Raw genomic sequence first — 25,237 nt, forward strand, 5'->3', positions numbered from 1 at the left:
ATTCCTACGAATTTTTTTTCTTGAACCTCAACTCAACTCAACAAAGCCTTTGTCCCAAACTAGTTGGAGTCGTCTAAATGAATCCTTTAGAAAAATTTCACGGAGAAGGTGACTACCTGGCTCTAATCCTGGTTCTAGTTGGATTCTTCTACGTGGATCATTTTCTTCCATTCTATCCTACCAAATGTCATGTTATCTGTCATATTTTTAGCTATCAACTCTTTCGTCACTGTTTCTACCCAAGTTGTTTTCGGTCTGCCTCTAACTCTTTTTACTCCAATAATTTGGCACGAGTCGCCTCTTCACACCGGAGCATCCAAAGGCCTACATTGCATATATTCAAACCATCTTAAGCGGTGCTCTCTCATCTTCTCCTCAATTGGTGCCCCTCAGCCCCCCAACCTTTTTACGAATGTCTTCATTTTTAATTCTATATAACCTTGTGTGGCCGCACATCCATCTAAGCATTCGCATCTCCGCTACACTCATCCTATGCATGTGCTGCTTCTTGGTGGCCCAACATTCTGAGTAATAAAGCATGGCTGGCCTCAAGTTGTCTTGTAGAACTTTCCCTTCAACTTCGTAGTGATTTTACGGTCGCACAGAACTCCTGAGGTAGGCTTCCACTTCAACCAACCTGCTCTTATTCTATGGTTAACATCCTCTTCAAATTACTATAAATAGTAAGTTGACTAGGAAATGAAGAAACTTTATGGTAGACATTTTTCTCCTAGAGATAAGAAAAACTCTTTCTACTAAAATAAGATGGTAACTTGAGAGCCCACGTGGAACCCCCTTGATGTGGGCCGATGTACCTATGAAATCCACTTGGATCAATGCTGGACCCCATCTCACCAATAAAATTATGGGTAAAATGCTAAACCCCACCTCATCTATAACATTAGGGGTAAACGGCAAGGCAAGTTAGTCTCACTATCAAAACATAGCAGTGTGAATACTCTATTTAGGGCATTCTAACAATTTACCTGGCTATTTTAGTCATTTTAATAATTAGAGGTCGGTGTTCCTCTGGAACTAAGGCTGCAACAAGGTCGGGTTGGGCTGCGCTTTTCAAGCTCCTAGCCTAACTCTGGATCCCATTATCTTAGCCTTGGCCTGCCCTGACCCTAAGTCAAGGCCTAAGAAACCTCAACCCAAGCCTGCCCTGCATGGCTCAGCCTAGCCCCTGCCCGTCCTGATTGGGCGCTGCCTTGATTGACTCTAGTGAATATATCTATTCAACATAGTTTTAGTCTTGCAGAGGACTTGTTAGCCAATTTCGCAAAAAGCCATTATTATGCGGCTGGCTTTTTCATGTAAGAATAGCTACCATATGCCACATAGGTTGAAGTAAATGAAAATGTAATAAGTTTTTTCAAGTACTAAAAGACAAGATGGGTTGGTGTAAATATCAAAATATGTCATACAACGTAAACAGCGTGGGGCTGGGCCGGGTCGGGCTGACCCAAGGTATCAACCCTGAGCCCGACCCGACCCGACCCTGGCTCTAGCCTGCAAAAGTGAACCCAAGCTCACCCTCAGGGTTGGAAAATCCAGCCTTGACCCTGTCCAGGCTTAGGGTGAGTCCGGCCTCACATGGCCAAACTTGCACCCCTACTTGGAACCATGAGCGGCTGATCCAAGTGGTCCCCACACATGGGAAAGAGACAGGACCTACACATTACCTCACGGGTCCCACTAAAACCATGTAATTCAACAACCCTTTATTGATGGTGCGTGTCATAGCCTAGTCCCCATGTGAGCCGAGGTATCACCTTATTTGATGGTCCGACGGACTACCAAACTAAGCCTATTGGAGAAGGCAATTTGTCTATCATTCTCGAATGGGAGAAAGGGCCCTTTATAATTCAAATCATGAAATGGTTTGGGACCACCCTAAATGAGATGGGCCCCACAAATAACCAATGTGAGTGGTAGACTTCATATCTCTAAAGTTTCGCGGGCCACCAAATTGGCCTGGGAAGTAGGTGCAATTTGTCTAGGTCTTGACCAGCTTTAAAACTGGCGAATTTGGCAACTATTCCCCAAAACCCAGAAAAGAAAGTTTATTATATTGAGAGAGGAATGAGCAAAAGCTGCCTAAAAGGCCGGGTTGTTACTCGTCGGTCAAGGTAAACAACCTTGGCCAATGAATTAGTAAATAGAAAATCCCCATAGAAGAAAAAAGGCACAGGAGATACTGATAGAGAAGGTAAGATCTAGAATTCCAATTGATTTCCCATAGAAGAAGAAGACGATAAAAGGGGTTGTCTGTATTCCTTTATTTGTTTCATTTTTCTATATATTCAGATCTCCTGACAACTATCAAAAGATCATCTGGCAAGAAACTCCAAGACCCTCTTATCTGTTTCTGATCTCCAAGAACTGTGCTGAATCTAATGGGATTCCCCATCTAATGCTGCCCATTGGAAATTCACATGGTCTGTCAAAGACCCAGAACTCAGATTCAAGGTATGTTAAAAGAACATTCCCAAATTCTATCAACTCTATTAAATATGTCTGATATCTTGTCCAAAACTTGTCTGCTCTTTTTGCCCGTACCCATATCTTTTTTACTAGAGATAGTTTGTACATATTCTTGGTTTTAGGGTTTGTCCAGAGGTTTTTAAATTATGATAGGGTGGTTGGGTTGATACCAAATTATAAAATTGAATTGAAATTCGGTCTGGGTTTTGTCTCAGATTTGATTTTAGAGAGTATTTCAATTGGTGGGTGGTTTGGATGAGATTTTAGGGTTTCTTCAGAGGTTTTTAGATTATGATAGGGTTGTTGGGTTGATACCAAATCATAAAATTGAATTGAAATTCTGTTTGGGTTTTGTCTCAGATTTGGTTTTAGAGAGTATTTCAATTGGTGGGTGGTTTGGGTGAGATATGTGAGGTATGGTATCTTCAGGGTTGAAGAAGATTGTTAGTCCTTGTTGGAAGCCCTCATTAGAAGGGGATAATTCTCGGAGCAGCGACACAAATGGGAGGGTTGATGGATTGCTTTGGTATAAGGATTCTGGGCATCATGTTAATGGGGAATTCTCGATGGCGGTTGTTCAATCGAATAGCTTGTTGGAGGATCAGAGCCAGATCGAATCGGGATCGTTGAGCTGCGATGATTCGGGACCTTATGGGACGTTCGTCGGGGTTTATGATGGTCATGGAGGCCCAGAGACCTCTCGGTACATTAATGACCATCTTTTTCGGCATCTCAAGAGTATGTTCTTCATGGCATTTGTATGTAATTCAAATTGAATTTTGCATATTTGGATTCTGTTGCTATTCTATGTGATGTCTTTGGTGGTTTGCAGGCAATATATTCTTCTCTTTTGTGGGTTTGTTTTAATGTGACTTAGTGAGTAATATGCATGCTTTATTTTAAAAAAAAATTATTAGCACTGTCCATGTTTGTTCTCACTTTTTAATAAATTTAATCAGATTCTGTTTGTGTTATTGGTTTTGGCCTTGAACTCTGAAATTTCAAAAGCTATAAAGACTTAAAATTTTGTTTTGCAATAGTTCCTTTTGCTGCATGGTCTATCTGTGGATTTAGAGTTGAATTGATTTTCTAAGTAGTCTCAATCAGGATGATGTGTTTTTTTTTTTAATATTTCCAATTAGATCTTTCATGAGCAAAGTTTTTTCCTTTTATCTCGGTGCTGTCCCACTTGCTTCAGGCCCTTAGCGTAAAACTTGTCTAAATGTGTTCAGTAACAAATTGTCCACCAGTCTTTCCAGTCTAATAGTTGACATATTTGCATTTCCAAATGAAAGAATGTGGTCTCATGCAAATGAATTTGACAGTAGTTCGATATTTGTCTTGGTTGAATCTTTGTTTTCTTTGTTTGGGTATTTTTATTTTTCATCTGTTATTTTTAATGAATTTGTGATTTTCATAGCTGTTCTTTACTTATTATAAAGCTTGAGAGTAATGAGCCTTTGTGTATGCAGAATTTGTATCAGAGCAACATGGCATGTCAGTCGATGTTATCAACAAAGCATTTGCGGCTACAGAAGAGGGTTTTATCTCTCTTGTAAGAAAACAATGGCATAATAAGCCCCAGCTTGCGTCAGTTGGGTCTTGTTGTTTGGTTGGGATCATATGTGATGGAAAACTATATATTGCAAACCTTGGTGATTCTCGCGCAGTGTTGGGGAGATTGGAGAAGGGTATCAGAGAGGTTTCAGCTATTCAGTTATCAACAGAGCACAATGCATCCATTGAAACTGTGAGAGAGGAATTGCGGTCATTGCATCCTGATGATTCACAGATTGTTGTTCTGAAACATAAGGTTTGGCGTGTGAAGGGCATTATTCAGGTAATTTTTTTTTTTTGAATGTTCAATTGCTAGAAATTTGCTCCTTTTCTTTGGTACATCATGTTTTTTTCATTTTTCACATTCAAAAGAATGCACAAGTATACCATTGTGATGAGACTATATGTGCAAAGTTCTTAAGTATATCCATTGCACTCTATCCCCTTTAGTTCTTTGGTATATCACCTATTACAAGATGAATTCTCTCTTCCTAGCTTGCTGAGTAGCCATCTCATTTACTGACCTGGGTCTATGCTTGAACGAGGGGTTAATAGATCTACGCAAATCCAGCACTTGCAAAATATAGCTGTTAGATGCCATGGGCCCCGGTGATGACGTCACTACCCATGATATGACATTGCTTGAATATTCTTCCACCACAAGATTTCCGTTCAACTTCACATTGTGATTGTAGATACAAAGACCAATAAGCAAGGTCCTTATCTCTACTTTGTTAGAACCAGTGTTTCCAATCGGTTTGTAATATGCTTTGATGACTTCGCATAGGGAGTTTGATGGGGACGGTTTGTAATATGCTTTGATGACTTCACATAGGGACATCAATGAAGGAGGAGGATTTAAAGTTTACAAGCGAAGAAAGAATCGTGGGAAGGAGAATGACTAATTTTTGCAGGAGAGATGGACGTTCACATATGCTACATATACCACATGTGTTGTGCCACTTGCCATATGGCGTCCATTCTATGTTGACATTTTTTTTAGTTGTTTTTTATTATTATTATTTTCGTCATTTTATTTGCAGTATTTTTTTAGGGCATCAAATCTTGTTCTTTGGGGCTATTTTGGTATTTTTAGAAAGGTTTTTCGATTACCTATCTAAAGAGCCCAAGATTACGCTATTTGGACTTGATTTGGTTAAGTTACAGGCAGTTTTAGATTATGGTAAGGGTCTATTACGAGATTTACTATTTTAGGTAAGTTTTAGTCAAGGTTTTATTTATATTATTTTAGATGAACGGCTATGATTAGTTGGGTGGGTATTAAGTTAGTTTTTAGGTTTTCTTTTCTTATAAATATATGTTATGTAAGCATTGTAATGGACTTTGACTATTGAATAAGGAATTAAAGTTTTTGCAAAAGAAGCTATTGAAGCTTGAAACTTCTTCTCTTCTCCCTTCTTGGTGGCTTGGAGCCATTCTTCTCAATCCCCTCTCATCTTCTCACTTCTATTCTCCTCTCAAATCAGCCATAAACAAGTAAGTCATTAGTTCTTTAATTTTTGTGTGTTCTTGAACCCTAAAATACAAAAACCCAAAATCCAAATATCTCCTACATTGTTTAAGATCCCATCTTGAAACTTTGAAGGACTTATTTTGGGTTTAAACCTTAGTCATAGCAATCAAAATTCATAGTTTTACAATCCCTTTTGAGGCTAATCCAATTTTCACACATTTCAAGCCCCAAAACTTTATTTTGGAGATTGAAAGCTTAATCGGCCAATGTAGCAGCCCCTAAACTTGAAAATCTGATTTCTTTCATCATTTAAACCTATTTTCAACCCACAGCAGTTTACCCAGAATTTCCAGATCTGTCAAAATTACCAAAATACCCTTTTGGCCTAAATTGGACCAATTTGACCCTGTTTTGTTGCTGCAGAAATTTATTACTGTTTTTTTTCATTGGATTATTGCTGATTTCTCATCAAAATAAGGTTTAATTCATAGGTTTTAGTACTGTTTTAATTATTCTACTTGGTCGCACGTTTAAAACCCTGTTTTAGCCTAATTTTGCCCTTAATAGTTACTCGAAGGACCCTTTAACCGTCGACTAATTTGTTTAAGGTTTATTTCATGCTAATTTTGTTCTTTCTCATTATTTAATGCAAATTTAGGCCTCAATATTGCTGCTGTCTGCCAATTAATTATGCCTTAAATCAACCCTAGTTAACCAGTAGGTGTCTTTAGCCTCTTAAGAGTTAGCCCTAAACTTTCCTAGAACTCATTATCCTATTAGGCGTGTAGGATTTTCCCTCGTTTAGGTGTTGTCCTGCATCAGAGTTTCTAATATTTCCCTTCTCCGGTTGGCTTTGGTTACCCTGCGAATTACTGTCAAAATTTAATTTGATACAATTAACTAGCGGGGGCACCATCTTGTCTGTGGCTTTGATGATGAGCTTCTAGATGAGAAAATCAATTTTACTTATTTTAGCCATTCAAAAAATATATAATCATTAGATTTTCCTAGAAGAAATGAAGTGACTGAGTCATATGATATGATTCTGCATTTTCAAAGGAGTTCTGGCTTTTATCTCACCGGTCCAAATGTCTCCGCAGAAATCTTCTACAAAGTTTAGCAAGGTGTGTCCCACCCGTCGACCACTCCGACCGAAGATATGTAGGCCATGATAGGGCAATTCACGGCATTGCAACCCATCATTTTCATGCAAGATGCTCTGGCAGGAGTCAAGGCCCCTCATGCGGAGCCTCTTTACGTAACGGCAACTAAGGATGATTGTGAGATTCACAAGGTCTTGATTGATAGCGGGGCAGGGCTTAATGTGTGCCTTTTGGTGGGTATAGGCCTCACATCACTGGAGCCGTCAGGGATTACAGTGCGTGCTTACGATGATGCTAAGCGATGTCTTGGGCACTACTAATATCAAAATCCAAGTAGTGTGAGTGAATTGGTGGAATTTGTGGTATTTCCCGTCATCGTTTAACCGGAAGGCTATGGATGCACGAAATTAAGGCCGTAGCCTCCACCTATCATCATTTGCTTAAAATTTCCATATTGTGACCAGCGAATGTCCTTCCATTGGAAGACAAGGTTCCGCTGTCTGAGCAACTTTTCATCATCTTTGCCGATAAATTGCCATAAGAGAATCCGAAACACACACAAATGTTAATTATATCAATCTCACTCTCAAAAAATAAAAAAATAAACACACACACACAACACCACCACTCATAAATCATAATGCACGCAATGTTCATGCTACACAATGCACACACTTCAAAAATGTATCGACTGGATTAGTGGAGCAGTTGCTAATTTGTATAGAAGCATAGTTGTCAACCCGTGACTCGATTTTTTAATTTTATGACTCGTAAGAGTTTTCTACAGTAACAGAAATTTAGTTGAAAAATACAATTATATATCAAAAGAAGCATGTAAAAAATATAACCCAATAGCACATAGGTAAAGCACTAAGCTAAAAATATAAATGCTTGTAACTTGCATGCACAAAAATAATTAAGTTTTGGTTGGAACTTATTCATGGGTGAAAACCCTTCCTTGCTTTAGATTTGTATCCGCCCATGATTTATGGTATGGTTGGAAGGAGATTTGTGGTGGTTCAGGCCAAGAACCCAAGATTGTCAAAGACTGGGAGGCTCCACACATGGTTTTTTGAAGCTAAACTTTGACGGGTCTAGCATGGGGAACCTTGGTCTTGCCGGAATTGGGGGATTATTGAGGGATGAATTTGGAGCTATGAAATGGGCTTTTGTGGATCCCATTGGAGTCGCAGACGCTAATGATCTCATTGGAGTCGCAGACGCTAATGCACTTGAAGTGCGTGCTATCTACCAAGGAATATTGTATCTTGAGAATGAAGATTTGAATAAGGTAGTGGTGGAAGAGACTAGCTCAATGGTTCCGAACCGTAGAAAGAAATCAGAGTAACCAATGGTATTAAACGTTGCTTTACTCGAAAGAATCGAGGAGTGAGGTAAATTGAAGTTTTCTGACTTTCTGGGACTTCTTATCTCCACCGAACAATTTCCTTGCTGGGCTGTCATGAATTTTTTTTCTTTTAAAAGATAAACACCAATTCGTTAAAATAAGTCTCCGAGGCTGAAAGTTCCCTCCAATCTTAGATGGATGTATATTCTTTAACCTGTTGTTTGTTCTCTATGCTTTTATTTTGAGGTCTCTTGCGACCAGGGCACTGTTTCCAGTATCAGCAAATATTCATATTTATTGTGTTTGAATTTTGGGGCAGTAGCATATTAATTGTGTGTATTTATCTTTTAATCAATTTTCTTCATGCAGGTATCCAGATCTATTGGGGATGCCTATTTGAAAAAAGCAGAGTTCAACCGAGAGCCTCTACTTGCAAGGTTTCGACTGGCCGAACCCTTCTCTAAGCCAATACTTGGTGCTGAACCATCAATATTAGTTCAGAAACTCTACCCACATGACCAGTTTCTTATTTTTGCGTCTGATGGCCTTTGGGAACACCTTACCAATCAAGAGGCTGTTGACATAGTTCACAATTATCCACGGAATGTATGATTTCTATCCCAGCTCCACATTTCACTTATTGTCATATGCTTAGGCTCTGAGAACATGGCAACTGGGATGAACCTTTCTACCATAGCCCACCCCACCCCACGCTCCACACACACACACACACACACACACAATAAAAAAAAAAAACACAAAAAAACCCTATAACTTATATGACAAGTGCTTGGTCAGATGAAACTTTCATTTCGTCAAACCTATAAAATAAACTGTGGTAATCATTGTTGTTAAAATCATGACCATTGGATTGCGCCCACTGCTGATAGTTTCATATATGTGCAGGGAATTGCTAGAAGACTTATTAAAGCTGCATTACAAGAAGCAGCTAAGAAAAGAGAGATGAGGTACTCTGACCTGAAAAAAATTGATAGAGGGGTAAGAAGACATTTTCACGATGATATCACAGTCATAGTTTTGTTTTTAGACCCCCTTCTGATCAATAAGAGCTACTGGCGTGGCCCAACGCTTTCAATAAGAGGTGGGGTTCCCTAGCAGGCTGACACTCCATCTTAGAGGTGTTCGGTTCTATATGCATCTATCTCCCTTGGCTCCCATGAATTGTTTCTTCAGGGCTATGAGGAGGAGGGAGTATTGAAGCCCTGTTACATCTGAGAGTTGCTTAGCAGTCTTGAAAGAAAAGTTAGTTTGTAAATTGCCTGGTGATTGGCATTTGGAACTGGATATAGTTTCCATTTACAACTTTGCGTTTCACTTGGGCGTAGCGGTGGGAACATTATGCTCAAGATTTGTTCAACTTCAAAGCCTTCTAAATGAACAACAGGTAAAAAGCATCTTTCATTTTCCTTTCCAATGGCTGTCATACTTGCAGCGAGGCTAGTGGTGAAGTTGCAGGATATTCACTCTCTCTTGGCTTAATGGGTGCCCTCCACGTTGCAGGGGCTTTGGAATCCCCTTTCTCCTGACGCGATAAATTCAAAAATATGGGCTATAGTTGTCAATTTTGCAGCTTTTTTTCCTCTTTTTCAATTTTTTGTCGTGGTTCGTAAGTGTCATAAACTGCATCAGATGTCAAACTTGTAACTATACAGTTTTGGGAATTGGCTTGAATAGAAATTTTGATGCAGTTTCTGGTACATTAGTTTTAATTACCATTGAGATATGGATTATGATAATCAGTTTGCTCTTTGGATTTCTGCTTTCCTGCTGATATTCTTGATAAACTGCATCTTTGATACAGAAAGATGGGCAAAAATTTTGTCTTTTGCTTACCCCTTTTTGTAATCAATGAAAGAAAACCCGATCTTCAACTGGTGGAAAAATGATTTAAACTTCACAGGGATGGAAGAAGGAAAAGCTAATCTCATCCCTCAGATTGATAATTCCATTCCAACTGGTGAGATCACTGCCGGTTGGAATTTCAGAGCTAGTGAACTTTGGAGCCATGTCTTTTTTTTTTGTTCGTCTTCCTTTAGCTTGAATGTCAGGCGATTTGAAGCTTCTTTGGATACCCTTAGACCCATAAATTTTTTTGCGTATATTTTATATGTAATCTTATCTGCTAATAATCTTAGTTAATGGCTTCCAAAATGGCCTAGGTACCATTTGAAAATAAGATTAACTCAAGAAAGCCTAGGTGTTTTAAAAGCATTTCAGAGGCAGAGACTTAATGGAATATTATAAGACAAATGAATCTTTGTTGATAAGAGCATTGAACTGAAGGTTGGTGTAAGCTTGGATCAAATTCATGATGGGATAATTTCAAAAACTTCCCCGCATCAGCGTCAACTCGCAGAGTCTACTCCATTTTAACCTTTGCTGTATTCTTGTTTGAGTCTGCATTTTGCCTTACAAAGTCAATAAGCTCCAGTCGTTTTAGCCACCTCTTGACCCACATTTGCATTTTGAAACACTGATTTTAATGCTGTGATCCTTGCATCCATATAGCTTGGGAGCTAGATCTTTCTCAGAAGGATGGCTTTTCGCAGCCCTTGATCAAGGGATTAATGCCACATTACATTGGGATTGGCTATAATCGGCCCTCAACCAATGTATGACCGTGCCATACATTTGAGTCAGCCAGAATTTACCAGACATTGCTACTATCAGGCAACAGTATCATTTCTTAATCTGAGCATCATTTAAAAAATAAGCAAAATAAACACTTGCAAGCAATCTAAGCTCCAACTTTGATAGAAACCGATAACTTGATCAAGAAAGATCATAAGATCTTGATCTGATGGTTTGAACCATCTACATGGCGGGCCTACCATCGATGTGCCATGATACAAAGATCCTGCTGCTCGGATGATCCTAATTTTTTGATTTGATGACTACCTTTTGAAAATTAACACTTAAAAAAAAACCCCGTTTGAAACCATCCAGTTAAAGGTCATCATTCAGATGATTAGACCCACCACATACAGAAGGTCCAAATCAGCTGATCATACAACCAAAGAGCATGTTGCAATATGGGTTTGTAGTGATTGAGAGAATACCACCTTGAAACATATTTTCGGAGCAAATCCCACCAAAAATTACCTAATTCCATCACAACTATAGCCTTTTAAAGAGTACCAACACCCCCGAGAAGCAACTTTGCATAAAACCATAATACAATATCCTCCCTAACCCTATGAAATCCTATGACAACTTAGAGAATAATGCCAACGGAACCAAAACCTGTGTTTGACGAAAACCCACCACCATGGTTAGTGAAATGCACAAAAGGGAGGAGCCTTTTAAAGGTTCTCAAGCTTTTGGCATTCAGCTGCCCATGTTTTAGTCCAAAGTCTAACAACACATACGACAAAGATCCCCATTGATTGATCCAACATTTTGGATTGAGCAAGGTAATTCTACTAACAACTTTCACTAAATAGACATCTGGAAAAGAACAATTCAAAGTTGATTTCAGAAGAAAAATCTGAATCCGTACCACAAAACAATAATCTCTCTAATCAAGCTTCCATAATTGCAAATGCATCTGAAATGCAATCCGAGATACATCATCTCCATGGCACCAAAATGTTCTGCATCTTGCCAGAAGGTATCCCTATAATGTAGTGAGAACTCAGTCAACCAAACTGCCATGAACACAAGTAAACACGGGCTCAAGGAATTGTGCAAAATGCCAACCACTGGATCTGCCAACAAGACAACCAAATTGGAAAACACAGATGAATAAGTTACTGATAAAGAAAAAAAAGAAGGGGAAATGATTAGCTTCTAAAAGGAAATGGTTGATCTAACAATGGTCCATGCATACTACACCAAAGATCCTGCCACTGTTAATAGCGCTGCAAGATCAAACCCCTCCGTCCACCTTATCAACAGTAGCCATCTTCTGTGATTTAAGTGACAAAAAAGCAGTATAAATATCAACCAAGTACAAAGGTGTCCTCCCCCCTCTCTCTAGCCTATGTCACAAATATCTCTGATATTTTCAAAATATAACGATTTTATCGCGACATCTTGATAAAACGACAAAATCCCGATATATATTTTTTTGAATGGCGAGAATGGGAGATAGATTTCATTAAATATCAACTGAGACCGAGGAGGTCCCAATAGTTTTAAGAAGTATATAGCGATTTTTTCATTTACCACGATAATATCGCGATATCATGATATTTGTAATCAAATAATATATCCCGAGATTTTCCCTTGCTGAGAAATTCTTGATAATGATATGGGCGATGATATTTTCATGCCCCCCCCTCTTCCGCGCAGTACGCATTCATGCCCTTTTAACGTGATTTGACGTCAACAAGCAGTAAAGTTGCCCATTGTTCACATTATAAGGGGGGTGAATGAATGCACACTGCAGAGGGGTGGAAATATCATCTCCCTAATGATATTTGTGACTTGAGTCTCTAGCCAACTACAAAGGAGTTGCCCACTCCTTATATCTCATCCCAATAACACAGGCCCTACCAGGTCAGAGTCGGCCTTGCCATTCGTTTGGGACGGGGTGCTCGTAGCGGAGGTTTGCGAAAACCTGAAAAGCAAGATGATTTATTAGTACAGAAGGCTTTAATTTTGGTGGATTATAATCCACCACCAGGAAAAATAAATAATGTTTTATGACTGACCTGATTGCCCTTGCCTTTCTTTTATCTTCTTCCAAAGGATCCAGCTTGGAACCTGATGCAAACCTAGCTGACCGAGCTTTCTTCTTTGCCTCCTCGTCAGCTACAGAGCATGACGTGATCCCAAATCTGAGAAACAACATAAAAGAGTAGGTTACCAATGATCTTAAAGCCTGTCTTATAGGCTACCAATGATCTGAGGAACAGCATACAGGTTGTTGGTGGTTGATGATTAGTGTTTAGGGGCTGTTTGGATACGCGTATTTTAGAATCCTGGATTTCCTCAAAATTGTAGTTGGGAGACAAGAGACGAAAGAGAGCAGCCGTCGTTTTCTGATTTCTAGCCCTTCTTTCTGACAGCAAGAGAGCTGGAGATCGTCCCATGTTTCCAGCTTTTAGAAATCGCAGGATACGGGAGAGATTTCTAAAACCTGGTTTTCTTACTTAAAATCCAAGAAACGCTGTCAGGACAGCATTCAAGCAGCTTGATCGTGACCCTCTTTTACACTGTTTTCAAAGTAAAACCTGGATTCTAAAATCCGCGTATCCAAACGGCCCCTTAATGTATTTATATTTCCTGAAATTTAACACAATTTCTTGCCAAGGGAACAAAAACTGAGACCTCTCTGCCCTGGCCTTTCGCTTCAGCTCTTCTGATTTCTTTGTCTCATCTGATACACGCAAGGTAGACTCACCACCGCCAAACCTGCAAATGAGACAGGTTCATATTTATCAAAGTCAATCGGAAAACAGCAATGGTAAAACTGTTTCTTTTCGAAAAGAATTCATGTTTCAGCACTAGGTATTATTATTATTATTTTTTGGAAAATTTAACTGTTTCAAAATGGCCATATGAGCATTTTGGTTCTTAAGTAAAAGAGGAACGTGCCATATGTTTGGAACATCATGTATGTTGAGAATATTCCCAGCTGGAACATGACAAAACTGTGAAAGCTTCTCCTTGGTGCTTTCGAGTAGAGGGTGAGCAGAGCGACAAGCTAAAAGATGTGAAGTCAATCCTAAAGCCCCCAATTCCAGAACCGACATACTGGTCGCAGCTCAGGGAGGATGAAAGAATCTGGATGGGGATTACACTGCTAAGTCTTTCTTCAATCTGTTAAATGATGGTCCTAATTCTCCGGTGAGGCGGATTTGGAAGTGTCTGGCACCACCAAGAGTGGTGGCGTTTGGATGGACCTTGATACATTGCAAGATTAACACATGTGATCGCCTAAAGAAAAGACACTTCAGTATGGCGAGCATGTGCGTCTTATGCCACCAAAATGAAGAAACTTTGGACCATTTAGTGCTGCATTGCCCTTTTTCCTACCATTTATGGACAAGAGCAATTGGAACTTTTGGGATTTCTTGGGTCTGCCCGCAATCTATTAGTTCCCTTCTATCTGGCTGGAGCGCAAGGCCGTTTGGAGAAATGGGTAGCTATCTCTAGGCAACAACCCCATATGCCATAGTGTGGAATATCTGGAAAGAACGAAATGCATTTTTCAAGAGAAGAGTATAATTGTCGCTCGTATTGCCTCCGATATCAAGGTGGAACTGGTATCCTAGATAAGGGTAAATAAACAAACCCCTTATGGGATGGGAGAGTTGATTAGGAACTGGTGGTCAGTAATATGGGATAGAACTATCAGGTCCAGGCCTAATCCTAAATGGAGGAGTCCACTGGCGGGGTGGTTAAAACTGAACTTCGATGGCAGTTCTATGGGCAATCCTGGAAGGGCAGGGGTTGGAGGAGTAATTAGAAATTCCGCAGGATCAATTGTTATGATGTATTCGGGACCATGTGGGATATGTGATGCTAACGAGCCTGAGGTTAGATCACTACCTTTTGGTCTACGGTGGGCATGTGAACATTATCAACGCCCTCTTATAGTGGAAGGCGACTCTTCAAACGTAGTGGCATGGGCTTCCGAATCATCAAAGGGTCCTTGGAGATTGCAGGATATTGTTGCGGAAATACTTGATTTAATGCGGATACTCAATCCAAATTTCGAACACCGTAGGCGATCAGCAAATGAGATGGCTGACACTCTAGCTAAGGCGGGAGCCAACCGGGAGGACTTTGAAGTCGCATCATATTTGTAATTAATGTTTTCGATTAAGGAAGGATACTGTATTCCTATCTTTTGGAAGGGCATTTAGGCCCTCTTCTTTCTAAAAGCATCGGATATGTCCGGTGCTCTACTAAGACTTGTAACAGCAGGCTGGGACTGCTGGTCCCGAATGCTTTTTCAATATTAATGAAAATTGTCATCTTTCAAAAAAAAATTCTGCTCGCCAACTACACTCAGTGCAGGTATAAGGCTTACACGAATGAGGCAGAAATTTTCTCGTCCAACAGAAAATGACAGCTGGCGCAAGGCCTCAATGAATGGCATTGATTCAATGTCACCCACAGTTCCACCCAATTCTATCACATAAACATCAGCTGAGCCATCTTTTCCATCAACAGGGATAGCAGCCACGGATTCGATCCAGTTTTTAATGGCATCGGTAATGTGCGGAACAACCCGAACAGTTTTTCTGAGATAATCGCCTCTCCTTGTCAATGACAGACTGGTATATTTTTCCTGTGGTAATGTTGTTTTCTCTGGTGAGTGTTACGTCCAAGAAACGCTCATAATTTCCCAGATCAAATCAACCTCTCCGCCATCATCAAGGACGAAAACCTCCATGTGCTCAAATGGAGACATGGTCCCAGCATGTGTTCAAGTATGGATCTATTTTGATGGAGGTGACTCTCAAGCCACATGCTTTGAGTACTAGGCCTATGCTACTCGCTGTGACCCCCTTTACCAAGCCCACTTACAACCCACCCTGTAACCAAAACGTACTTCATCTCTCTCTCTCTCTCTCTCTCTCTCTCTCTCTCTCTCTCCTTTTTATAGTATACACCGTCTGTTTGTGTTTTTCTCCAAGAGAGGGAAAATGGAGTAAGAGTAAGAGAGAAAAAAATATCATTTTATCATGGGAAAAAAATTCCTGGCCTCCAGACATGGCCAAAGAATCAACCTACGTATTCTGGAAAATTAAGAAGAGTCTATTTGCCTACACACACACACACACACACACACACCCCTTCTCTAAACCTTATTTACGAGTCTTTTTAATAATAAAAACATAGGAAGAAATTACAGGGAAAACAAAACAAACCAGTGAATGTAAAAAGGAGGGAACTAGAAAGAGGTGAAAGACGGGAGGGAACAAGCATACAACATATCTCGATCTCATCTCCTATTGACAGACACTATAAGGAACTCAAAACTAATAATATCCAAAGACACTAAGCTTTTTCTGGTTTATCTAGAATTGTCGCCGCACATGGCATGATTACTATTGATGGGGATCCATCGACCACTGCTACTAACTCTCCATCAACACACGTCTTCACCCCACCACTTAATGTAATTCATCTCAACGACTTTTCTAATGCTCTGGAGCTCCGAGCTAAATGGGTTGAGGGTATGCCATCCTCCATTACTATTCCTTCCTCATCTACTTACATCATTGACTAGACTCAATGGCCACTGAACATGTCCCAATATGGGTGACATGTCCTATACTCCTATGTCCTATCATGTTGTTCTAGACTAACGGAGGTCCAACTTGTTGAAGGTCCTCTCGCTCAAAATCTTTGAAAATGGAACTGTCCAACTTTCACCTTCCTTATCCTACCCTTTTGCTCCTATTGCTACCAAGCTCTGTAATAGTCTCATCAAAAGGTTCTAATGGCAGGTTAACTTTCTCCTTAACAACAGGGAGGATGCTTTCTGGGACTTCGAGTCCTTGCCAGCACTTTCTAAAAGTAGATAAGGAGCTTGCTAGAACTGTCACTCAGACCATTTATTCTCATCAGGGATTCAGAACACAATAACACCTTTATCTCCGACAGTCCTATACAGACTCAGGAAGGCTGGGCGCAGAAAGAGACTATGTAAGCAAATTTCCTCTTAGAACCTCCCTTCCCTTTCCGAAACCTAATCCATGGAGATAACTTATCCCAAACATAACAAACTGACTTTTAAGCTTTCGAGCCACAAACTTCTACCGAGGTTTCTAATCTCCTACCCACCCCATCCATTCCCATATTTTTTGTGCAATAATTTTCCACCATAAAGCCTCTTTTTAATGCCACAAACACCACAATCATCTCCCGAAAAGGGCTTTATTCTTTGGGATGAAATTCTAAATTATAAGATCTCCACTCTAGCTTGACTTGCATACCACTTCCTATCGAACCAAATGCTTTAGTGTTTTCCTTCTTCTTTGCTTCCCACATAAAATCCCTTGGCAACTTTTTGTCTCCTAGCCACCTCCTTTGTGATCTTAAAAAAAGATATCTAGGAGGATGGAAAGAGCTGGTCTAATAAGGGTGATTCTACCACCCAAAGAAAGGTAAACCTTCTTCCATCTACGGTCTACCAAGTTCTTTTCCATCTTCCCCTATAGAAGCCTAGGCATCTTTAGAAGAAACATGGAAACCCAAGGGTAGGCCAAGACAAGCCAGAAGAAAGTTATCTAGCTTGCAGCAAACAATTCCCAAAATGTTCCATCTCCCCTTCCTCCATGTTGCATCCCACCATCACTCTTACCCACGTTAACCCTCAACTTAGACATCACCTTAAACTATCTCAACACCATCTTTAGATTACTACCTAGGTCAATCATGGCATGACAGAAAATCAACGGGTCATCAAAGACCTGGAGGTTAGCATTGAGTCGACTCCCTCCAATTTAACCCTTGAAAAATAGCTCTCGCTACAACATGGCAAATAGTTTACTACGAGCCTCTCCAACCATCGTAAGTAGAAAGGGAGAAAAAGGAAAAACCTGGCGAAGACCCTTGACTTAGGAAAAACCTTCATGATATCCGTTGTAAGAGCCGAAAAAGATGGGAAAGAGATGCATTCCTTCACCCACGATCTCCATTTCTCATCAACACCCATCCACCCAAGAGATAGTCTACAATGCCCAGTCAATGTGATCATTAGCATTTTCCATATACACTTTACAGACAACCTCCTCGGTATCCTCTCCTTTCCAAAAACTCAGGCATTCATTTGCAATCAAGACCCCATCCAATATCTACCCTCCACAAAGGAACCTCGAAGATGAGAAATAACTTCATCCATTACCTTTTTCGAGCTAAAGTCTTTCCAATTTTATAAATACTCCAGCAGTCATACCTAGACTTGACAGAAAGTCTTTTATTTTACCTCTCCTTTCTTGGGGAAGAGCATAATGAAAGTTTCCTTCATGTTCCTATACATCTCCTTGTATAAAGTAAAGGTATAAAACCATCAGGCATAGGGGTGTTATCCCACTTCATTAAGAATTCCGTCTCCCGCATCTCTTCATCAAAGTCCACTTCCAAGTTGGCAACCTCTCGTAGTAGAGGAAAAGTGGTCCCCTCTAAAGTTCGATTTCCACCATGTCTTTCCAAAGAGAAAGTGCTTGAAAAATTTCACAATTACACTGTCTTCGACAAGGTCCCCCATCTACAACCAAGCATTTTATCGCATTTTTACGTCTCCTAATGCATGCATTTTATGAAAAAAAAAAAAACTTATCAAATCTCCTCTAGCCATAGTGCTTTGAACTTTTGTCTCCAACTTATTCCCTCCAATTTAAGAATGTTCTTGTATTATTGTTACACTTCCATCCTTCTCGTCTTATTCACTAATGATTCTTCCTTCCACTTTCTTATTAATCTCCTCTACTCCCCTCATAATGTTCTCCTTTGTTGATAAAATGCCCAAAGATTCCTTCCTCAAGTTTTGAAGTTTCTTCTTCAACTCTTGAAGTTCTTTAGATAATTAGTAGCTGTCCTATCTCCCCCCTCAATTTCTTGCCACTATTCTCCACACTGGAATTCAAACTCGGAATCTCAAACCACATAGCTTCGGACTGGAAAGGAATAGAACAGGTACGCACCCCATTATGTATGAAGTATCAAAAGGATCAGATAGTTGTCAAATGCAGGCCTTGGCAATGCCCGTTAACCAGGGAATTGTTTCCCCCATCCATAAGACAACAAGAGGCTATCCATGCTCGCCAAAAAATCCCCTACTATTATTCATCCTATGAATTTGCCCTTTCCATCAGTAAGTTGATAAGCCCATTCATGTTGATAAAATCATAAAATCTTCCCATATTGGTTGTTTTTCTTCCACGACTATCTTTCTCATTGACAAGTCTTATGGTGCTGAAGTTCCCCTGCGCACCATGGTACACCTCTCCAACTTTTAGCTTCTTTCAATTCTTTCCAAGAATCCTTTCTTCTCCTTGGATTATTTGGTCCATCAGGGCAGAGACCATCCATCTAAATTTATCTTCTTTTGAGATAGGCTTAAATGAGACCACAAATTCACCAATCCTAGCCTCCTGAAATGTCCCCACCCTAGAAGATCACTACATGCCCTGCTAACACACTGGCAGGATAGCAGCTCAATGACCCCCCACTTTCCTCGCCAACCTGCCAAAGAAGACCTCAATCTTAGTTCTTTCAACAAAATCATGTTTCTTAGCAATCAAATCCATCACTGCCCTTTTCATTTCCCTCGACCCCAATCTTTTAACAGGACATAATAAAATCTTCATCCAACCAATTTACCACCTGTCCTTTTTGTATCTCTGATTTTTTGTTATAATTAATCAAAAAAGCCAAACTTTTCATTTCCCTTACAAGTTTTTGTCTAGATTTGGTGGTCCCCATCTCTATCCTGTTCTTTGTACTTCTACTTATTTTGCAGAGAAGAAGCATTGCTTTCTCCTTTTTGCCATTCATACTGATGCCCAAGAAATTTCCAATTTCCATTGTTATTTCTTTTTCCAAAACATTTAAATTATCTTCTCCATTGGTGTTAACTATTCCTCCAGTATCATCCTTTCAAATTGCCATTGACTTCCCGTCTCTTGTTGTTCTACCCAGAAAGATGCTCCCTTCCTCTAAAACTCCAGTCACGGTTTTCTTTACCGTTAAAAATCTTTCAAACTTTTCTTCTTATCCTTCTATTCCTGTCTAATACCTTCTCAATATTGTTTTAAATTTCCGCCGAAAAGGACACTATACGACAGACGTGTTTATGTTTCCATCACCACAGAAACACACACAGAAACCAAAACCTTAAGTGCATATATAACATTATTTCAGTTTAAACTTGGAAACAATTTCGACTACAGTTGTATATTACAGTGAAAACCATATACGGACTCGAAAATGTATGGAAACCACCTTTGATTCCCTTGTTGGTTGTCGTGCATGGGTTCTACAGTTCTATCAGGACCTAATCTGTGTCCACCACTTTCTCCTTAAAATGAACACCTAATGATACGACGGAGTTGAAGATCTCTAAACATTCCTTTCTCTAGCCAATTCCTCGTCTAACGACAAAGAAAAATAATATTTTGAACCCACCTCCTTTCTTCACACGACCACACTTCCCATCGTCCCCCCTGATTAATCTGGCTAAAGTCTTGGCTATGAGGAAGGGCCCTAGCCTTTGGTAGGTCTTATAGCTTCAAAGAGGGGCATTAGCCTATGGTCGGCAGTTCATCTCTAGCTATCAATCGTGCAAAACAATTCTAGCAACACGATTAGGTGAAGGAGGGTTTCCCTTGGTGGTTTGAGGATCTTATTGAGGGCCTTATATCTCTGGATTGCGAATGATCTCACTGAGGAGGGTGCTTACTAGAGCTGTTCTAGCTGTTTCAATATCATTCCCATTGGCTATGAAGCTATGATCGAGTTCTTAATTTTTCCCTAACATAAACCTTAGAATACAAAAAACCCTAATATAAACCCTAGAATACAAAAAACCATAATACCAAATTTAAAGAAACAAAGAAAAATGAAGAGAAATATCAAATATTTTTTTATCATACCTTTCAGATCGAGAATTCCGTTTCTCTTCTTCAGAGAGCTGAACGGGCATTCCGAAACGCTCGGCGCGGCGGAACTTTTTCTGAAGATCTGAAACAGGTGGGGAAGGACTCATTTCGGCATCAGGGGTCGGAGATTTGTTTTCTTTCGGCTCTTCTTCACATTCCTTCTGAGGTTCTTCCAGAGAAGGAAGAGTGGGAAGAGAGGAGGGAGAGGTATCGAGGCGTTCTGTGAGGTTAGGGTTTGGTTTTTCTAGGGTTTTGTTGGGTACTTCTTGGGAAAGTTCTATGTCTTTTGGATTCTCTAATTTCATCGCCATGAAAGGAGGTCTGAGATTTGAGATTTTTTAGGGTTCGATTTTGGGGGCTTATCGGTTTATGCTTCTTTCTCAGTTCTCTCTCGTTTAGTTGCTTTAGTTACAATAGGGAAACATATTGTCAGACGAATATACAATCAGATGCTGATAAGAGGATGACTGATTGGTGGGCGAGGGTGATCGACTCTTCCCAATCTGTCATGTGGGCCCCACTTTTGATCCATTCTATCATCCACCTACAATCCTGATGTTGGATGTTAAATCTAGACTGTTGCTTAAGAAAGATTGTTTGAATGTTGTTGATGATCAGACAGGGCTGTTCAATTGGGGTAATATTTGGGCTATTACAGATCCAACCTAGTGCCTACAAATGGAGGGATTGGATCAAGCGAAGGGTCCACTACGTTGTATTGGAAGGAGGACATTCCTCACTAACAACACTTGAGATATTCCGAATTACAAAACCCGGAGAATTTATATAGTGGTGCAGCCCCCCCCAAAAGAAAAACAGTGGGGCCCACATTGTTTGGATGATCTAATCCATTCATTTGTTGGGCCGTGATGTAGATTGGGTGTGCCGAGAAAATCTTCTCCATAGGATGATCCTAACCCTTCGATTTACGGAGGTTTAAAATGGACGGCAGAGTATAAAAACCTCCACGGATCAGAGGGCTAGGGTCGTCACCCTACAGAGAAGATTTTCTGGGCACACCATATGTACATCATGGCCCAATGAATGAACGTTTTAGATCATCCAAACAAATGTGGGCCCCACTGTCTTTTGGGGCTGCACGTGCATGCACTTAGTCCACCATATAATTTCTCACAAAACCCAAATATCTCATATTCTAGATTTTTTCCTTCTTCTTCTTCTTCTTCTTCTTCTTCTTCTTCTTCTTCTTCTTCGTGGTCTTCAGATTTATGTTTGTGAGAGGTCAGTTGAATAGTAGACACCATGGAAGGAAGCAATAATAAAATTAATTAGTATGAGATGAAATCGATCTACAGCATAGAAAGAATTGAAGTCAAGCCCATATGAAACCTGTTGGATTGGGTGACCATCAGCCTTCGATTGGAGATTCATGATCGTGACGATCATCACGTGACAAATCCCAGACACATTGTACAAACTCACAAGTATCGATTTCCAAATTATATTTATAATTATTATTTTTATATAAAAATTAATTTTCTAAAATGGAAGTCTTTATCAATTCCACTGCATGTGCATTGAGAACTTTGGGATATGATGAGTCTACCACATCCGTTGATTAATCAGCTTCGTATAGGTGACTCATCAGGTAGTTGACAAAAATTGCACATAGTATGAGAGAGTAGTTATCTCACGTGTGTGTGGTGGAGACAAGGAGCCTTCATCATGGCCCTTGATCAAATAATGAATGGATCTAAAAGAAAAGCTGTGCCAGAGATGAAAAGTCTCTCCAAGTTGGAGATGAAAACGTCCCTACAAGTAGTTGTTGTATAAACAACGAGCCACCAAGGGAGTGTATATCAACACTAGGGATTTGTGTTGTGAAAAACTGAAAATCCACACTCTCTCTCGAGAGCAAAGGGTTTCTGTTGGATGACCTTCACCCTCTCTCTCTCTATTTCCTTTTGCATATTGGATCTTTGCATCCCAAATCTTTAGAACCTCGGCTCAAGGCTTCGAAATCTCATGATGTGGTTATTAATTCTCATACTCTCGATGCTGTACTTTAGTCTCCTTTTGTCCAAAGAAAGAAACAACTGCTCTTTCACTCTCCTAGACCAGGAAGAATTCCTCACCAATCTCTATTCCATGAATTCCACACCCATCAATACCAACTAAGAAAAAGTGAACCGTTGTGCCTGGGCTGTGAGGGCTCTCAGTCACATGGATAGTTCATGCTCATCAGCGCCAAATTGCATCCGTGAATGCAAAAACGACAATTGTTTTTATTAGAAACACTCAAACATCTAAGTTAGATTACATCCGATGGGAGTTAGTTTTATCATGAATCTTTGCAAGGACTCGAGCTTTCAGATGATTACATTAAAATGAGAATATTAGAAAGTCAAATCTTTTCTGTTCTCTTCATTCTAAATCCTTTTAGATTACAGTTTTTTTTTTAATTATTACATTTCGAATTAAGCTTTTCCATTAGGCCATTTCCTGCAACTGTGAATTCTTTTGATGATAAATTACTTTCTTCAAGTGGTGAGATTCGCGTAGTGCAGGTGGGAAAAGAAGAGACTTGAGAGGACACGAATGACTAGAGGGTGAGAAGTGGCTAAAGAACAAGGAAAAAATCGATCATATTTTGGATAGTTTTTTGTTTGCTTGTTTTCAGGCTTTTCTTACCATCTCCTACTCAGTCAAAGAGATTTAGAAAATGATTTTTGAAAATAAAAAGGCTTTATTTTGGGAAATGAGTGTTTTGAAAGAGGTGTAGAAAAAGTTGTGATAGACTAATTAAAAGTTTAGTCCCACAATGAAAAGTGAGAAAAGTGGAGAGGGTTTAAAAAGTATCCCTCCACTTTTCCTTCTATTTTAAATTCAAATTCCTTTTGTAAATGGTAGGCTAATAAGATTGTGCAATACACTGTCCGCGCTCGCAGTGTGAAAAGTGGGCTGTAGGGTGTTTTTTGGTGCACTTTGCATTTGATGCAATTTAGTGTTAAAAGACACCAAAGGGTCTATAAATAGATCAGAAACTCACCATTTGCAGGGTAATCCGAGATCCGTTGTGGTAATCATATTTTGGTGATTTACAAAGCCTTCTCTCTCTCTCTCTCTCTCTCTCTATATATATATATATATATATATATATATATATATATATATGAGGAAACTGTTGGTGAGCTTAAGCTCACCAAACTTTTGGTGAGCTAGCTTGCCCAATCACATGGGGGCCCACTTTGTTAGGGTGATCGAAACCATTCATTTTAAAGGCCTTATGATAGATAGGGGGTGTACCAAAAATCACCTCCATAGGATCATCCTAACCCCTTCATTTGTGGAGGACAAAAATGGGCAGATTTGTGTCTGTCCATTTTTGTCCTCCACAAATGGAGGGGTTAGGATGATCCTATGGAGCTGATTTTTGGTACACCCCCTATCTATGATAAGGCCTTTAAAATGAATGGTTTCGATCACTCCCCAAAATGTGGGACCCATGTGATTGGGCAAGCTAGCTCACCAAAAGTTTGGTGAGCTTAAGCTCACCAACAGTTTCCTCTATATATATATATATATATATATATATATATATATATATAGAGAGAGAGAGAGAGAGAGAGAGAGAGAGAGAGAGAGAGAGAGAGTTAAGTGAAGCTACACATACGTGTAGCTAACTTAGCTACACCGATGGCTTAAAATACAGTGGGCCCACATTAATTGGGTGATCCAAACCATTCATTTGATAGGACCTCACATTGATAGAGTGTGCCCAAAAAATCAGCTCCATTGGATGATCTCAACCTTTCAAACTGTGGAGGCAAAAATGGACAGATTTGTGAAGGTTTTTACACGTCCATTTTTGCCTCCACAAATCGTAGGGTTGGGATGATCCTATGGAGCTGATTTTTTGGGCACACCCTATCTATGTGAGGGCCCATCAAATGAATGGTTTGGATCACCCAAATAATGTGGGGCCCACTGTATTTTAAGCCGTCGGTGTAGCTAAGTTAGCTACACGTATGTGTAGCTACACTTTTCTCATATATATATATATATATATATATATATATATATATATATATATATATATATATATATAACTCTTCTTTCATCCGTTTTTTATTCTTTTCTCTCTATTTATCTGTTTTTCGCATAAACAGAAACCAATATATCTCACACCCTACCAAAATCCTAGGGTGTTTCGGGGCTATTTACTTGTGTGCATAACGTCAACTGACATTGGTAGATTTGGTCTACAGGCTTCATTGTATCTTAGAGGCAAATTTGCGAATCCCAATGTACGCCGATTGTTCGAGTGATGGGGGTGAATATTGTCTTAAGGGAACCCACATTAATTGTAACGCAGCTTGAAGCATCATTTTCTTATACATCTCCACTTAGGTTTATCATCCCTAACACACTTTCATCAACAAGTCCCTCTCCCTGCCTCCCTCACTATGGTAAGCTAATATTTCATGGGAAAAAAATTCAGAGTAGCCAAACATGCCCTTAGGCTTTGTTTCTTTCGACGTAAAACGAGTGTTAAACAAATTTTACACCCATTTTAAGAGGAAAAATGGGCGAAAAATTAAAAAAAATTTATGCCTATTTTAGATAGAAAGAAACCAAGTCTTATAATTGTCATGCCCTTACAATAATGAAATATGATTGAGCACGATAAAGAAGTTAATTTTGCCTATCTTCTTTTTTATCT

The 25,237-nt window shown here is 39.6% G+C and overlaps 3 protein-coding genes across 7 annotated transcripts; 1 reads left to right on the forward strand and 2 right to left on the reverse strand.

Moving 5' to 3' along the window:
* Nucleotides 1–2,038: 2,038 nt before the first annotated feature.
* LOC143851398 (putative protein phosphatase 2C 38) lies at nucleotides 2,039–9,687 on the forward strand. Of its 3 annotated transcripts, XR_013236313.1 has the most exons (7): nucleotides 2,039–2,212; nucleotides 2,311–2,472; nucleotides 2,848–3,225; nucleotides 3,960–4,327; nucleotides 8,339–8,575; nucleotides 8,876–9,374; nucleotides 9,491–9,687. XR_013236313.1 is itself a non-coding variant. In XM_077360813.1 (6 exons), exons 3-6 carry the CDS (start codon nucleotides 2,904–2,906, stop codon nucleotides 9,083–9,085), a joined length of 1,137 nt encoding a protein of 378 aa, XP_077216928.1. In that variant the 5' UTR covers nucleotides 2,039–2,212; nucleotides 2,311–2,472; nucleotides 2,848–2,903; the 3' UTR covers nucleotides 9,086–9,687. The 3 variants fall into 3 exon arrangements, 2 of the variants coding, with proteins under 2 accessions (XP_077216928.1, XP_077216929.1); XM_077360813.1 differs by having other exon boundaries at nucleotides 8,876–9,687; XM_077360814.1 differs by having other exon boundaries at nucleotides 2,039–2,472; nucleotides 8,876–9,687.
* Nucleotides 9,688–11,357: 1,670 nt separating this feature from the next.
* Nucleotides 11,358–20,965, reverse strand: LOC143851399 (uncharacterized). Of its 3 annotated transcripts, none has more exons than XR_013236314.1 (6): nucleotides 20,548–20,965; nucleotides 13,265–13,348; nucleotides 12,646–12,771; nucleotides 12,488–12,551; nucleotides 11,804–11,897; nucleotides 11,358–11,697 (listed from the first exon to the last, which is right to left on the reverse strand). XR_013236314.1 is itself a non-coding variant. In XM_077360815.1 (6 exons), the coding sequence occupies exons 1-5, from the start codon at nucleotides 20,862–20,864 to the stop codon at nucleotides 11,859–11,861; spliced, it is 630 nt and encodes a 209-aa protein (XP_077216930.1). In that variant the 5' UTR covers nucleotides 20,865–20,965; the 3' UTR covers nucleotides 11,358–11,697; nucleotides 11,823–11,858. The 3 variants fall into 3 exon arrangements, 2 of the variants coding, with proteins under 2 accessions (XP_077216930.1, XP_077216931.1); XM_077360815.1 differs by having other exon boundaries at nucleotides 11,823–11,897; XM_077360816.1 differs by having other exon boundaries at nucleotides 11,820–11,897.
* Nucleotides 13,388–15,502, reverse strand: LOC143851401 (uncharacterized). Its single transcript, XM_077360817.1, is given in 6 exon segments — nucleotides 13,388–13,702; nucleotides 14,929–15,201; nucleotides 15,203–15,299; nucleotides 15,302–15,366; nucleotides 15,368–15,456; nucleotides 15,458–15,502. Coding segments are annotated over 6 exon segments (831 nt in total). The 3' UTR covers nucleotides 13,388–13,440.
* Nucleotides 20,966–25,237: the final 4,272 nt, after the last annotated feature.

This window comes from Tasmannia lanceolata, unplaced genomic scaffold (assembly GCF_043159265.1).
Source record: "Tasmannia lanceolata isolate RefF3 unplaced genomic scaffold, GAP_Taslan_0.1 ptg000018l, whole genome shotgun sequence".
NCBI lineage: Eukaryota > Viridiplantae > Streptophyta > Magnoliopsida > Canellales > Winteraceae > Tasmannia > Tasmannia lanceolata.

Excerpts from the sequence above, each read along its gene's own strand:
- LOC143851398 (XM_077360814.1), top strand. The coding sequence starts at position 2,904 with ATGGTATCTTCAGGGTTGAAGAAGATTGTTAGTCCTTGTTGGAAGCCC. Across the intron at positions 3,226-3,959 it reads TCTTTTTCGGCATCTCAAGA|AATTTGTATCAGAGCAACAT; the intron begins GTATGTTCTTCA and ends TTGTGTATGCAG. Across the intron at positions 8,576-8,875 it reads TTCACAATTATCCACGGAAT|GGAATTGCTAGAAGACTTAT; the intron begins GTATGATTTCTA and ends ATATATGTGCAG.
- LOC143851399 (XM_077360815.1), bottom strand. The coding sequence starts at position 20,864 with ATGGCGATGAAATTAGAGAATCCAAAAGACATAGAACTTTCCCAAGAA. Across the intron at positions 12,552-12,645 it reads AGAAAGGCAAGGGCAATCAG|GTTTTCGCAAACCTCCGCTA; the intron begins GTCAGTCATAAA and ends CTTGCTTTTCAG. Across the intron at positions 11,898-12,487 it reads GCAAGGCCGACTCTGACCTG|AAGATGGCTACTGTTGATAA; the intron begins GTAGGGCCTGTG and ends CTTAAATCACAG.